Source organism: Cyanistes caeruleus, chromosome 1, assembly GCF_971803275.1.
Source record: "Cyanistes caeruleus chromosome 1, bCyaCae1.hap1.1, whole genome shotgun sequence".
NCBI lineage: Eukaryota > Metazoa > Chordata > Aves > Passeriformes > Paridae > Cyanistes > Cyanistes caeruleus.
In genome coordinates, this window is record NC_141701.1 from 124,670,213 (window position 1) to 124,686,489 (window position 16,277).

Consider the following 16,277-nt stretch of genomic DNA (forward strand, 5'->3'; position numbering starts at 1 on the left):
TTTGCTCAAAGGTTGTTTCCTTTTTGCTTATAATGTATACCTAGAAAAGATAAACAGTTTAATTCTTTTTTAATACTCTGTCTTCATGCTGAAACTGAATGCAATGTTTCCTTACTAACCATCTGTTAATAAAATTTCACATGACCAAAGCAGTAAGAAAAATGGAAACAACAGGGACTTTTTAAAGTGTCAGTGTTCTATAAAGACAAAGTTTCAAGCATTTGGGATTAGAATTTGGGAGCTGGATAAGGAAGATATATAGTCAGTGTGTGTGTGTGTGTATATATGCATACAGGAAATACAACATGCTATTGCCAGTTTTACTGACTGTATGCACATATAAAATAATCATAAAACTTTAGGAATGCTTGGCTTCAGAAAACATCAGCAAGTGTGTTGGTACATTCAGTTCTGAGCCTCATATACATTAGGAGTGCTTTAAGTAGCAGCAGAAGCCTTAAATATCTGTGCTCAGAACTAGCACCTGGTTGCAGGTGGTCAAACTTCCACTGGCTCCAGAAAGAGCACTTTGCTAGGAGTCTTTGAAAATCGGCCTACTTAAATACAGTCTTGACTTTATGTTCCCAGACGTAACCACTTCTGACAATGGCTTCTTTGTTTCCCTGTTGAATCAGTGATAAAAATTGTGAGCTGAATTTTACTGTTGACTTATTTCAATGGCCCGCACCTTTTCCGCTGGAGACTGCAGGTTTTGCACCAGTTTTTGGTAGTGAACTAGAGAATTAGATTTCAGCCTTGCTTGAATGGTCTGTAAAAAGGATCTGTTACAGTTGTTACTGGTGAGTATTTGTGAAAATTGAACACTGAAGCATGCAGGACACATGTATTTAGAGTGGTGACAGTCTCTTTCTCCACACAAAGTAAACAAGCATCCCATTAGCTGCCCTGAGTTAGTGTATATTTGTTTTATGAATATATACTTATTATTAAAGGCACAATTGAATTAAAAATAATCTCAAAATGCAGTTTTGTTTTTTTTAGTGCCTATCAATGATAGCTGCTAAAATAAAAACAAATTGTAAATATTTTAAATTAGTTGTTTAATTCTTGCTAGAGAGCACTCAATGTGGAGTCCAATTCATTATTTATTGTTTTTTCTTGCTTTTGCATATGCTTGAACAACTATCTGACAGGCATGATTATCCTTAAGGATAATCTTTTATTAGGATGTTCTTTTATTATGAGGATATTCCTGGTTTTATAGGGACACAAAGTGACACACTGGTTATGGGTCTCTGAGGGTAGGCTCCCAAGGCTGAGCTACTTCAAACTGGAATCAACCTTCTGACACTGGTTGTTTGGATTATGGCAGAGCCAGCAATTAAATCCAGTTTCTTTCACATTTTGTCCAGCAGCAAGAACAAGATCAGTGGCCCTCTCACTTACAGATGGCTGTTAGGTCTTTGCATGAATACAACAGAAGAGAACAACAAAGATAATAATTATATTGATGTAACTTGAAACTTTTCCGTAAGAGGGGAAATGAGGCAGAAACAGTTCCTGTTTGTTTTCTGCTGTGGGCATCTTTCCTAAATATCAAGTTGATGATACCTTTAAAACAATAAATAGAAAATACAAAATGGTTAATTTTAGAGTTTATTGTTATGTTTGGGAAAAATGCTTGTTACAGTTTCCAGTTTTCATTTAATTTCTTCATAATTCTGTTTCTAAAAAAACTATATAAATCCAGACCTGAAACTGTCGAATGGCAGAGTTACCAGTGGAAAGTGTGTGTGTGTATGTATGTATGTGTAAAATGTGGGATATTATTGGATATTTTAGTAATGGAAGTTACTCAGTGCTTAGCCATTACCTCTTACAATTTAAATTAAATTTTGAAAATTGCTGCAAATGGAAATCCTGTCCGTAGAAAAGCATACAGACCCTGATATAGTGACCAGCCCTTCTCTGTGCATTTAACTTTATTGATAATTCCCAGGTAGGAATATAATTTAAGTTTTCTCCCAGGCTTGATTTTACATTAAGAACTTCCTCTTTAGCAGAAGCTTTAAAGGTGAATTGCCTTTTTTTGCACCAAGCCTTTGGAGCCAGATACATTATCAGTAACTGTAGGAACAAATGCCCCTGATCTCCTCCCAGGATTTTAACAAAGCAAATGCAGGTGAAGAACAGCCCTGTTTCTCTGTGCGGTCAGCAAGGTTGCAGATCCAGAACAAAAGGATTAAAAATTCTTTGGATTTTTTTTTTTTTTCCCTTGCCTATAATCATCTTCAGCTATCCACGTGTTTTAGTTCAATTGCTACAGAGCCCAGCTGGTTTAATTTTATTAGGTTACCACTTCCTTCTCCAGAGAGCCCTAAGCCTCTGTTTATTTTGGGGGCAGGGAGAGCTCTTCGTCCTGCCTCACCTGCTCTCCTCAGACATCAAAGTGAGCCAGTTCACTCCTCCTAGCTTAATCCTTCCCCTCTCCCTCCCACCCATGTTCTGCAAATTTCCCTGTATTCTTCTGTTATCCAGTGCCCGTGGTATTTGTCAGCAGGTTCACTTCTGCCCTGGAGGTACCTGCTAGGAGGCAGAGACCCTCTGGCAGCACTTTCCACTTGACTGCCTGCAGCTGTGAGTCTCCTACAGCTGGACAGGTAAATCGTCTGGAAAGGAAGGAGAGCACTACAGGAAGGGGACATAAATTGGAATAAAACAGTGCCTCTGACAGCATTTCTGTGGGATTGCTTCTTTTGGAGTCTACGAAATTGTATTGATAACTGCAGCTCCTGCTGCCTGAAAATACCTTCTAGACAATTCTTAACGGGAAGGTGGAAATCTTTTTAGGATAGAGGCAAAGAGGGGTCAACTCACCAAAATTGTGCCAAAATGTTCCATGCTTGGGGGCAGTCTTCTAATACTGTGTGGCAGTTCAGCCAGGTAGCAGCTGCCCAACTATACTGTCAGTTTATGACAAAGGACATATATAATATCTACTATATATATATATGTATGTCCTATAGGACATATATAGTGCCTTACCTAGATATTTACTAGAAACCTCTAGAAAAGTTTGCCTTGGAATTGCTCTACCTTTGCATTTAGTGAGTAGGTTAACTTTTATTGATATTTGCTGAAAGTTACTCCCCCACCCCAGTCAAGTGGCTTACCCTTTGAGTGGGCTTTTTAATTTTTGTTACATTGAATGTACTATGCAATTTTTGACTGACATGGTCCTTTTAAATGAGAAGCCAAGTGACTACAAATATTTGAATTATCTCAGTGGTCCCTTCAGCACTTCCAGTGTCAGAAGGCTGCAGGTGTATCCTCAGTAACTAATGAGCATTTCAGAAATTGCAACTGCACAGACAAGAAAATCAGGGATATCTTGCACTAAAAGTGAGGATTCGTGGCAGTGAACCAATTATTAAGCTGAATGGGTACAACCTCTAATATTGTGCTTCCTCTCCCACACTAACTGGGAACCCCTCCATCTCTCAGGGGAGGCTGCATCTGTCATGGCAAGGGGGTCTTGGGTTAGCTGCCCAGAAATAGCTATACTGGCAAAATTTTTTAGTGCCTTAGCTCACAAGCTTTAGAAAACAACATTCCAGTTAAAGAATCAATGCTTATTTTCTTTTGTGAAGAAGCTTCTAGAAGAATTTCTTTGCTGAACAGGGGCAAGGCCATCATGTTAAATGTCCTGCAAGTAAATTGAATATGCCTGAAGTTTAGTGATGTTATTGTTGCTCACCTCTTCCCTGTGTATAAATGCCCTCATATAAACCTACCTGATGCATACTGACGCAAACGTGGTGCACTGTAGGTACAGTGAACTCCTCTCTGTTTTCTATTTCAACACTTTTTTTGGCCTCAGGTGCTAATCTCAAAGACTTTATGTTAATGCAGATCATAGCCAGGATGGGGAAGATTATGTTGAATATATAGAAGTAGCATGATCTAGAGATGAACAGGTGATTCAATTAATTTAAAATTGAGTTCTATCAATGCATTTTTTTGTCTTTTAGTCATTAATCTGTAATGCTTTTTGCTTAAAAAATAGGAAAGAAAAACCTCTCACTCCAAGGCAAGATCAAGTTATTTTAGCAAACAATGCTGGCTAAGATGGTTGCATTACTCTAGATCTTAATGTCCCGAATTTCCCAATATCAATTGTAGGAAAATGAGCTGTTATTTTCCATCTTGCAACTCCTTGGTAGTAAACAAAAATAAATTCAGCTTTTGCTGCAGTTCACTTTCACCTGCTTGCTACTTTTTCCGAAGTCAAATTCAAAATCAATATTTTTTTTCTATTCTCATACCATGTCATCTGAGAACAGTCCATGTAGGCTTTGAGGAAAAAATCCCACAATTGTAGGCTTTTATTCTTTATCTTCCCCCCTATCCTTTCCACACCCCATAAGGACTGTAAAGACTATACTATTGCATAGCATTCATGCGATTCAAGTAGACCATTGATTGACATGCACAGTATTGTAAGCTTTAGTCTGGAAGAGAAAATAAGCAATTTGCTTCATTTTGCAGCATGAGTTCTAACTGTTATTAAAGTGCATTTGTAGTTGCATATTTTCCAGTAAAGGTGACAGATTACTTCAAAGCTGGTATTTTCTTTTTGTTAAACAAGGTTCTCAAATAGATCCATCTTGCCCACGTATTCTATTCTTGCCAGTTGGCTTTGAAAGCTGGTGCTTGGGCTCATCGTTCAGAACTAGCTTCCAAAAAATGAGGTCCCATGCTGTTTCTATCTTTTGAGCTAGTAGGGGCTGGAAGGATCTGATCTGAAGCCAAGGCGAAGACTGAATTGATGGAATCATATATAACATCTTTGCCAAGTACTGCCCAGTCATGAAGTCCCACTTTCTGGGAAAGAGCACTGAGACAAGGGGTGGCAGAGCATTCTCTGTGTTAGGGACTGTCCAGAGATTTCCTTTTCTGAATTTAGAGTCAGGCTACTACATAAGAAAGAACCAGCATTTTATTGAACGCTTTTTCACACTTTTACGAGTTGTTACTTTCTTCTGCATGTTGCTTACCCATTTTCTCCCCAGTTATACATATCCATTTGAGGAGGAAAAGTCTTTCTGCTCTTTATTACAGTATCACACATATTTTGACCATATGTAATGTATCATTGCAGAGGCATGCTTGCACATTCAGTATGCTTACTTTCATTTGACTCAGCGTGAGCACACAAATACCCAAACACACATGCAGACAGTTTCAGGTGAATGGTCACTACTTGATGAGTCTAGATGGAACCCAGTTGTCTTTAGGTCTAAGTTCTGGATCTTGAAGGAGTTCTAGCTTTCTAGATGGAACTGTAAAATGGAGAATAATATCAAGATCGTGTATTTCTTCAAGATACTTGACAGAAATGCATAGATTCATTCCATCCCCACCCTTTCTTCCCTTGCTAGCAGCTTTCATTTGTAAGGTAGTGAAAGTTCAGGTCTCTTGTGTATGTTCAGCTTTTGTAGAAACTGCCAGGATAGACTCTGAAACCACAGTGATGATACATATCAGTGTGTCAGATATCCAATTTGTCACCAGCTTCTTCCAATATCTGGCAGAGAGCAGGACCTAAATGAAATCCAGTTGACTGGAGCTCAGCTAAGATCTGATAGAGGTGACTTTGATAGATAAATGGTTGAAGAACCTGGTGGAGTCTGAGTAGATGTAATCTGTTCAGACACTTTTAAATCAGTCCACATCCTTCAAGTCTTGCTCATTTCTGTAGCTGTTGTAGTGGTCAGAAACAAAACAGTTTTTTGCAGGAGATTATGTCGGGTGAGAACAACTGGAGATATTGCCTCAGACATCCATGCTTGCAGTCACTTCTGTCTTCAGCTGTAGCAGTCTTATGTATTTACAGGCTTTTAATTCAAAATCATTTGGAACAGTGAAATACTTCATTACCAGCCTTTACTGTCCCAGGTCTCTTCATCTGTCGCCTCTCCTACCTGATGTTTTTATTTCAGGTTTTGTTAGTATATGAGGCAGCGTACCACATCCAGCTGCAGCACAATTCTCCTCAGTATGACTGAATGGTCAGCTATGTCAAGCACCTCCTTCTGATGACTCCTAAGCGTCTCAAAGTTACCAGTAAAACTTCTCATCAAAATATACAGTACAGTGAAATTGAAAGAGCACCCTGCTTTGGCATCCTGATGTCTTTAATCTGATGCTTATTAAATGATTGTTGAAATTTAGAGTGCAGCTGTCTACAAATGTCTAAATATCAAATCTTAATGATCTAGAAATAAATAATCAATAAATGCCTTCCAGAATGCAGAAGGCTATTGTTTTATGAGTTAAATGCATATTCTTGAAACCTGTTTGGAATATATATATATATATATATATGTATATATATATAAAAAAAGCCTGGCATTCCCACCTAGAAAGCTATAGAGAAAGTATTTAATTTCATAGCTTATTGCATCAGATATGCAAATACCTATACTGACTATATGATTCAAATGTTAAGGTGACTGTTGGAAAAATAAGGGATTTCAGGACTCGTGAACCCACAGTGTTGTGCTTGGATTTTTAAAAAATGTTTTCTGATAAGAGCACTTAGGTGATTACTGTCACCTAAGACATAACTAGCATTTTACGCTCTTTGATGAACCCTTCAGTAAACTGTTTTAAAGTAGATTTATTTTATTTTATTTTTTTTTTGACTAATGCCTACCTGTTGTACTTACAGCATAAATAATTTGTTTGAATCATCAGGTGAGTGCTGTTAAGTTACAGTGAGTGAGGAAAATTGCAAAACCATGGATTAGGGTCCCTGTCCTTAAGTGTATTTCAGTTTGCATTTTGATAGCAGTTTAGAAATGTTATCGCCTGTTTTGTCACAGACATAATTCACATCTTTCTTCAGGCACTGTAAACAAGAGAAATGGTTTAATGGCTCCATAAAAGGCACTCTGTGCTGATAGCTGAGATTAGACCCTTTAGTAATGGATTTTTGTGTGTTGGGGGAAGGGGAGGGCTTGGCAGAGGTAAATGTACTGGAAAAGAATCTTGGAGAGACTCTGATGTATCTGAAGTGCCTGCTGCATTGCTGTATGTATCGAGAGATAGATTGAAAGTGTGTCAGTGTTGGCCTTATCAGTACAGGGGCCTTTTTTTCTTGCATTTGAAATTTTACCATGTTTTATCCTGGGTCACCTCAGTCAGTCTAGTACCTGGAGCTGCAGTGCTAGTAGCTTAAGCATTTTTACATCTTCTATCTTTTCATCTTGCTGTTGAGTAAAGTCCCCTATATTCAAGCATGTTCAAGAAATCTCTCAAAACTTACATTGCATGTTATCAATTTTGCCTCAATTGATGATAAAAATTAGTGAGTGTATTTACAGAATTGTGTTTAGAGAATGGTTTGAGAGCATAAAATTGAAAAGCAGCTCCGAAACAGCATGTTTAGGCCATGACTTACTGTTACTTCCTTTTCAGGTACTCAAAGTCCTCAAACATAATACATGTGAATTTAGTATTACTTAGGAGACATCAGAGTTCACTATAAAATGATTTTATACCATATAGTAAATGCTCTTGACCCACAAGTATGGCATTGGACATTTTTGTCTCTTTGGTCAGTGGAGTCAACATTGCCTGCTGTTAGCCAGTGCCACTGAATTACCTGTTATATTTCATGGCTTTTAAAAGTATGTTTAAAACCATTCTTCCTCAGAAATAAGATTTTATCTTGTGTTCTGGGCAGGAATCTGGAGTTTGAAAATTAAAATATTACTTTTTGTTCAAAGGAGAAATGACTTGCCATTTCATATAACATATTCCTCATTTCTTCTTCATCTGGAATAATCATCTCTTGAATTTTAAGCCATTGCTTAATGCAGTGCATTTCAGGGCTTTCTCAAAAGAAGTAGATTCAGTTCTGTCTGCATACAGAGGTGGTACACTTCCTGTTTTCCAGACCAGAAAGTGTACATATCAGGCTCCTCTGAGACAAACCAATTCCTCCTTTGATTTCAGAGTTCTTAATAAAATTGTTCTTCATTTGAGTGATGTGGTTCTTCATTCTTTGGGTGTTATGAACAAAATGTCCAGGGATTAGGCTGTTGACAGATAGCAAAGGAGAACAGCACTTCTGAAGGGTGGATGGCAGGTTTCACCCTGTGTTTTTGCATGTTACATGTGAATTTACTTTGTGGTGAAATCATTATTGCTTTGAATAAAATCTAGGTCTGTACAACAGCACATTATGTATAAGATGCAAGCCCTTTTACTCTGCAGATATAAATAGATGTATTTATGCACAGAGAATATGCATACAGTAATGTATTATACCTTCATCAATTTGCTACAGATGGTAGCAGTCCTTCTGCTTGCTTAAGCCAGTGTGTGTTGGCTTTGGAGATGCTCCAGACAGGGTCTGTGGGGCAAGGGTCTGTTTCTAATACTGATAAGCCTGACTTTGCACGGTGTTGAGATGAGGTGATGATGCCATCCATCTAAATACACGTTGTAAGATTGTTTGCCTTTCAAGTTCAGAGGCAGTTATCTGTAAGTAATCACTTGGGATGAAATCATGGCCCTTGGTCACTTTTTAAAAAGATCATTATTAAGGCAGAGAGCCCCTTACTTTAATAGGGTTGAGACTCTTGTTCTGGGGTTAAGTAAAGTGAATTTACCATCAGGAAAAAAGAAGTGGTGAGGAGCTGGTTGTTTAAAATGTCATTTTGTTAATTTGAATGTGTTGGTAGCTGGTATGCTGCACTAAAATTAGATTGTATAAATAAGCAACCCTGTTCTCCTCAAAAGAAAGAGGATTGAGAACATAATATAAAATTCAGTTTAGCAAAAGAGTGTATGTTTAAATTCTCTTTTAATAGATGCATTATAGAATGAGTGTCACACTAAAATCAGAAGTGATGTGTGGAGGGTTTCAGTGATGATACAAAAACTGCTTTGAATGTTTGAAATTTTATTGTTAAAATAAGTCTGTCATCTTCAGCCACACTTAAGAGAAGGTCTGAAAGGACAAGTAGCCTTTAAGAAAGCCCCCCAAATATGCAGTAAGTATTTTTATCAGCCTATCATTTTTTCCTTTCTACCTCTAAAAGTGTACACTTAAGGAGGTATAGATAAAGCTTAGTATGGTGACTGTGTCAGGGGAGTGCCTGAGGAAGGCTTTAAATTTTACAGCTACATTATCTTTCTGGCTGTAGTTAAGATAAAGATCTAATATAAAATCACTTTGGTCTGTAATGCTTTCTCTAAATGAAGTGACGGTGTTAACCTACTTGATTTGATACACTTTACCCTAGCTTATAAAACTGGGAGGAAGGTGAGGTAAACTTTAATTAAAACTACGGCACAGATGCCTTCTAGCACTGTGCCCTGTACCTTACTAGGACTGTACAGTAAGCAAAATAAAATGTACCTCGCAGTTGAGGCAGCAGGCTGGAGCCGTGTTCAGTGAAAGTAATTTAATTAGTGTTGATCATGACTCCAGATGATGGTGATTTGATAAGGAATAATTTAGTACTTAACAGCCTTTTACATGCACCAACTCCATGTGGGAAGGTAAAGCAAATTGCACAAAATGAATGTGCTGCTTTCACTTGTGCCTGTGCCAGTGAGCTGGAAAACTGCCTGTTAGCAGACGTTCAGGCTCTCAGCACTGTGATGAAATACCCAGCCAGTTCTCCTCACAGGGCTGTAGTGTGGGAGTCTCTGTACTCCCGTTATTTAAAAATAAATAAGGGAAGTAATTTTTCATAACAGATTAACTCCAAGGAAGTAGCAAAGTAAAAATAAAAAAAAAATAAATAGAGCAGCATGTGGCCTTTGTGCAAATATGTGATACTGGCTTTAAAAACGAGTCTTGTTGCTGTTGGGTTTTAATTTTTTGATTCAAGTTAAGGAGATTGCCTACCTTAGTACTGGAGCCAGTGTCTGAGTTGCAGGGCCCATCATATGCATTAAATGTGTGGCATGAATTATTTAACCAAGATATACAAAGGAGAGTCAGCAGTAAAAGTTCACTAGAAACATCCTGAAACAAACTACTGGATCTCAGCCTGCTTAGCGATTACTTTGGAAAGCTGACTGGGCTGCATTTTGCCATATTATTAAATCTGAGAATCGCTTTTCAAGAAGTCCATGTTGGCTTCTTTTTAGTGCAAGTCCAGACAGTTTTATTCAGGAAGAATTCTTTTCTTCTTGTGATGTTCACATTTTCCGTCTCTGTTTCCTAAGCTGTTGTGCTGTGCTTATGCATTTCTATATGTTTTATTGTCTGCTTCTCCTTTCTAATCTTTCCCCATAACTGACTATTATTCACCAAATATAAGAGCTGAATAGCAGTTTTCTGCTAACTCTTGTGAGTTTTGTGAAAATACGTGGCAAAATAGAATAGTGTTATATTGCAGATGACTCGACTGAAAGGCAGTAGTAGAAGCTTTCATGTAGCAGGGTACGAGAGGATCTGTTTGTGAAAGAGTTCTGTGTGCATTGCCCGACCATAAGAAAATCCATGGCAAAAGGCTGGAATCCAGACCTTACTCACAGATGCCAGAGTTTAGTGGTTCTGATGCTCACTTCTTAGACAGCATTTCATTTATCTCCCCAATGAACACTGGCATGTGTATGCAGATGAATTAGTATCAGAAAATATGTAGTCTGTAACAAATAGTCTTTTCCAAGTTCAGGTGCGAGAGAAGGGGTAAGATGCTACTTGATGGTACATAAAGAGAGCCTGACTGTTTTGCTGAGATCCCCTAACAGGAACTGCTGCATGTATGTGGATTTTTACGGAGATACAAGTGTCTGCATCAGGCTGGAAAGTGATGTTCATACTGTGCTGTTTTGGTGGCAGCATCAAAAATCAGTGATAAGATCGTGTCTGAATTCTAGGCATCTCAGAGTTCAGAAATGCATTAGCAACCTCATTTTATTTAAAATTTGACAGGTGTGCTTTCAAGCTGTTTACACACCTGTCTTTTAGTCCTTTGTCCTCCTAGCCAGTTACTTAGGTTTGGCAATGCCAGGTGAACTTCGAATTTTCTTCTGCTTTAATTTTGGTTAAGATCGGATACAAAACAAGCAAAGTTGTCTGGTGTAAACGAATTTGCTGATTAATCTTGCCTTTGCTTTTGGTCTTTCTCTTAATACAGGCCAACTTGTGCTTCTAATTAATTCTGCATTTCTGTCACACCCCCTCTGGATTTTTTTTTTAGCTTTTAAAAAGTATGACTTTTTTTTTTTGTGTGTGTGTGTCTATATCACATTTACTATTGAATTTGGTCAGACCAGGATTTTATCTTGTTTATTTTTAAGAAAAATTACATAAGCAATTTCTTCTGATTTTTTTTTAGATGTTATTTATAATTAAAACTGCATATAATCATCCAGTTTAAAGGGTTCATCTGCAAATTTTCAGGCATTCTGTGAGACAAAAACATTACTGATCATATACTTGAGGCTGATATATCTCAAATTTATTTTGGAGTCGTTTGTGTGGCACTCTTTGAAGTGGACTACTATTGCATTTGTAGCTAAAAGCTACCTCTGATATTACTTAGAAACATTTGGTGCCTGGGAAGTATTTTGCCTCTGACAACATTTACAGTAGTTAAGCCAAATATAAGTGGGCTGTTATTTTCCTGCTAATGAGATGGGATGCTGGCCATCATTCTATTAAACAATAGAAGTGATAATAGCCAATGTGAAGGATCTCTGGTGTCTATTTTTCAGTCGACACTCAAAGAAATATTTGAAATGTTTATTTCCTATATTGTTTTTATTATTACAATGGTTTAATTAATTATGTGTTTAATTAGCAGTGTCGCGCTTACTTGGGGAAGCTAATTGTTGATATTGTACTTGGGTTTTAATTGCATTCTCCTTCTCTTTCCAGTGGCTTTTCATGGTCTCCCTGTGAAAATCAAGAAGGAACCCCATAGCCCATGTTCAGAACTTGGCTCTGCTTGCAGTCAAGAGCAACCATTCAAGTTCAGTTATGGGGAAAAGTGCCTGTACAATGTCAGGTAAAGCAATTAGGAGCATGTTTGCAGTGAGAACTGCTAGTTTAAATGAAGACTGACTAAAGAGTAATAAAACCATAATAGAGATCTTATAAAAGTTACCTCTTCAGCAGATAACAGACTGATGAGATAATGCATTTAGCTGATGAACACTGATGGATTTGTTTACAGTTGTATCAAACACTTACATAAGAGTTTTAAAGCAGTGTTTTTCATCAAAATGCACATCCTCCATTCCTCCTCCATGGGAGCTAGCCAGAGTTTAAAAACCCAGGGTACAAGCATGAAATAGAAGGAAGGAATATCTTGTTTTTCTGTGAGCTGTGTTGAAAGTACTTTCAAAATGCATTATGCACATTAGGAAAGAGAGATCTGTGTAACAGGCAAGGGATTGGCAGGTCTGAGCAACACATTAGGTATTTGACAAATTGTGCAGATGTTGTATGTGTATATTCCTGGGTGATTACCTTGTAAAACAGTGTTTCATCAGTCCCTGCATCTTTGGTAGTTACTCAAAAGCAAGTTGTCTTCTTTTATAGGCATAGATAATAAAAGCTTTATTTATTTGTGGGTGGTGGAGGGGCTTGATACCTCTTCATTCCTTATTGACTTTCTTCTGGTTGCATTTACGTGCCACTCCTTCCTTCAGTGTCAGCAGTGAAGGATTTCTTATTGACATTTCAGTCTATTTTAGAATCTTTCATCTAGCTTTTATTCTCATTAATGTATTACGAAAACTGTTAGCACTTAAAGCATTATAACATTTAACTTTTTGAATATGAATGGAGGGAAAAAAATGGAAAAGACTGGCACCTTGGCCAGTTATAAGGAGTGGTTTTGGTTTCAAAAATCAAATTAATCCATTGATGGATTTCATGGGTGCTAAGGGACCTGACATAGGAAACTATGCAAGCTTGTGCTTACTATGTTCCTAATGTCTGCATTTCTCCTGGTAAGAAACAGCAATGATCAAAGTGTTGTCAAGTCTTCTCCTGATTTGAGACACCCTTGAAAATAGCATCTATGTATTTGTAGGACCAGTAGTTTATTTTTGAGAGAGAGAGGGGTAAAAAGACCTATCAGGAGAGGCTGCTGACATCCTAGTATGGGTAGCTAAGCCAGCATACCATTGTTTTTCTGGGTCAGATCCCTTCCCTCTGGCTGTATTGTTTTACTGTCTCACTTTGTGGTTTGTGCAAAAGAAAAAGAGCCTTGACAGGCACTGTCAGCTCTTTGTGCTCTAGTCCAGGTGCTTCTACTTTTATGTATTTTGTATACGTCCTGTTAGAATGTGACTGTAAGATTGAGTCCTTTAAAAATACATTTCTGTGCCTCAGAGAAGAAAATGCTGCACTGAATCACTTGTCTCTAACATGACTTCTTCATTGCTCTTCTTAATGTAAAGCTGAGAATTCTTCTGCCCCAAACTGGTTCGTAAGTTAACTATAATCAAAAGCTTCTAAATGGGGCACTTGTGATTTTTTTCTGGATGTAGATACTATGGTTTTGGTTTTCCTTCTTTCTTTGGAAAAAATAACCTGCCTTACTTTTCCCTTGCCTTACTAATAGTGCCTATGATCAGAAACCACAAGTGGGAATGAGGCCCTCCAACCCACCAACGCCATCCAGCACTCCCGTGTCACCGCTGCACCATGCCTCCCCAAACTCCGCTCAGACTCCTAAACCTGACCGGGTTTTCCCTACCCACCTTCCTCCATCCCAGTCCATTCAAGACAACAGCTTCCCTATGGATCACAGGTAAAACACAAAACATGTGAAGGACCCATGCAGAAGGTGCTTATATAGGCTACTCTTATATAGGGTACTACTGGCTTCCTGCCCACAGCAATTCCCTTTTATGGTTGGTGCACTAGTGTCCGAGTTCACATTGGCGGTGACAGAATTTAAATTACATGTTGGTTCAGTCTTGTGAGAGTGATTACAGTATGCTGGATAATCTCAACTAGGCTCCCCTTCCCATGAAAAGTTGGACCTGATGGTCTTTCAAGGTCTCTTCTAACCTTAGCTACTCTATAGTTTTGTGATTCACTTGAGGCTAGACAGCTCTTTGAGGTGATGAAGTCACTAGCAAACATGTTCCTAACTATAAATATCTGGCCTCTCGCTAAGCAGTTCACCTATCTAAGGGATAAGTGGCCATGCTTCAGAATTCTGTGCTCCTGCTTCGGAATATTCTTTAGAAGGGTGGATCATTTTTCCAAGCCCTTTCGTAATATAGCATTTCCAAAAAAGATGCCAACATAAACCGTGATTAAATAACATCAGTCTGAGTAAAAGCCACAAGAGTTAGAGACTAGAATTTAAACTTAAACTGTCCTTAAGTCACCCTGTTTTGTTTTGACATGTTAGAAATCCCCAGGCTACTACCTTTCTTAGCTCAGTTTTGCAACAGATAGTGGATTTCCCTGTTTTTTCAGTCCAAACACTTATTTGTGGAATTCTATTTACCCTAACCTTTATTGCATGAACCTGTTTTTGTATGCTGAGTTTTGATTTCCATTGAACATTTAAAATTCCAATGGTGTGTAAAGAGATATATGTTCAGAAACTTGTTTTACCTCTTAACTTTTATCAAATTAAGAAAGACCTGAAAAGAAAAACAGTTGTTGGGAGTGTGATTTGCATGCTTCTGCTCTAATAAGGGCTCTTATCTCCAGGGATTTGTGCAGATCACTTCTGAAGGAGGTTACTAATGTTAATATTGCTGTTTTGTGCTCTGCTGAGATAGCTTTAAATACCACCAAGGTTCTCTACAAGCCCTTCTGGCCATCAAGAAACACTGAATCGCACCCTTCACCTGCCATAGTCCCCATCCCCTCCCCAGCCATGGACTGTGGTCTAACCACAAAGGCCCCCAGTGAAGCCAGGCAGTGGTTTAGTTTACAGCATGACAGATAAATGTGTATCTGTACGTGCACCAAAGTCAAGCTGCCAGGAGACTGAAATCTGCAGAAGCTAAGTGGCTTACGTGAAGAGAACAGTAGTAAGATTTTTCAGACAAAAAAATCTTTTGTTATAAAGCAACTTGTAAAAAGAGCACTGTATGTCAGCCCTAACTTGAGTATTTATAGACATTTGCATCTATCCTAGTGTAATTTCTGTACCCATAACTCTTGCTCTGTGTAAGCTTTGTAGGTTCTTTACGTGATTTCTCCTCCCTCGCTCCCCCATCTTAGATTTTCATGTTCTTTAGGGCATTTTGCACTAATGCTTCCCTTCTATTACAGAACATCATGTGTTCTAGTAGAGTCCAAAATAGCTGACTCAAGGGGAAAAAATATATATATGTGTGTGTATACGCATATATATATATACATAAATATGTATGTATAGATATATTTTTTTCCAGTTTTCAAGAAAGGTGGAATTATAGTGGAAGATATGAAGATATTTTCCCCCATTTTCTTATTTATTTTAAATCCAGTGTATGAAGCAAACATGTACTTCATATTTTTGTGAAATTCAAATTTTCCTGACTTACAAGGTGAGCTACTACTACAATGAGTGTATTCAGAAAATGTCATTTAAACAAATTACCTGCCTTTGTGAGTTCTTATATGAGTCTATAACTCAAGCCATAATTATTTTGGAACATGCATTGGTGGCATAGGGATAGCATTAGTATCTAGTACGTACAGCCCATACATCTTCATACAGGGCATGAGTATGTGAACGATAAGTGGTCCTAACAAGTACCAACAGGAAACAAATCCACTTGTATAAACAAATGGCTTGATTCCATACAAAGCTTCCAGTACAACAAGTATTATTAACTTCCTTTGAGTCTTTGTGAGTGAGCCTGTTTCTTATTTTATCTTCAAGTTGCAATTTTCTGATTCACTCCTTGACAGTTCTTAATGATAATTTCTGCTTCTTTTTTTGGCTAATGAAAAAAGGAAAAAAAGGAAATGAATGCAGTGTCAGTCAGCCTAACTGTTTCATAATACATTTGAGTTTCTAAGTTTATTTTCTGCAGGTGTAGGTGGAATTGCAAAACCCAATGTTACAGTGCAGTACTCTTTCTGCTGCAAAAATTATAGTATTTACAGCAGCATTAGAAAAATTCATTTTGTCCCCACTACTGCATTGTAATAGTTTCTATCTCTGTAGTTTCCACGGTATTTATAATTAAGCTGTTATAGTAAATATTTGTCAGAACAAGTTACACCGTATTATGACAGATGGTAGTAGAGTTTAAATTGTTTTAGAGACATGTACTACCTGTGAATTGACATTCAAGGATTTTACTGTTTGTGC

The 16,277-nt window shown here is 37.8% G+C and overlaps 1 protein-coding gene across 9 annotated transcripts in view; it reads left to right on the forward strand.

Annotated features, from left to right (window-relative positions):
• The window catches only part of ETV1 (ETS variant transcription factor 1), a 114,970-nt gene that overhangs the window by 70,975 nt on the left and 27,718 nt on the right, over positions 1-16,277 (forward strand). For all 9 annotated transcript variants that reach the window (XM_086855652.1, XM_086855681.1, XM_086855658.1 and 6 more), the window contains 2 exons: positions 11,873-12,002; positions 13,569-13,757. In XM_086855652.1, coding sequence (XP_086711778.1) covers positions 11,873-12,002; positions 13,569-13,757 — 319 coding nt within the window. The remainder of the gene's footprint in view (positions 1-11,872; positions 12,003-13,568; positions 13,758-16,277) is intronic.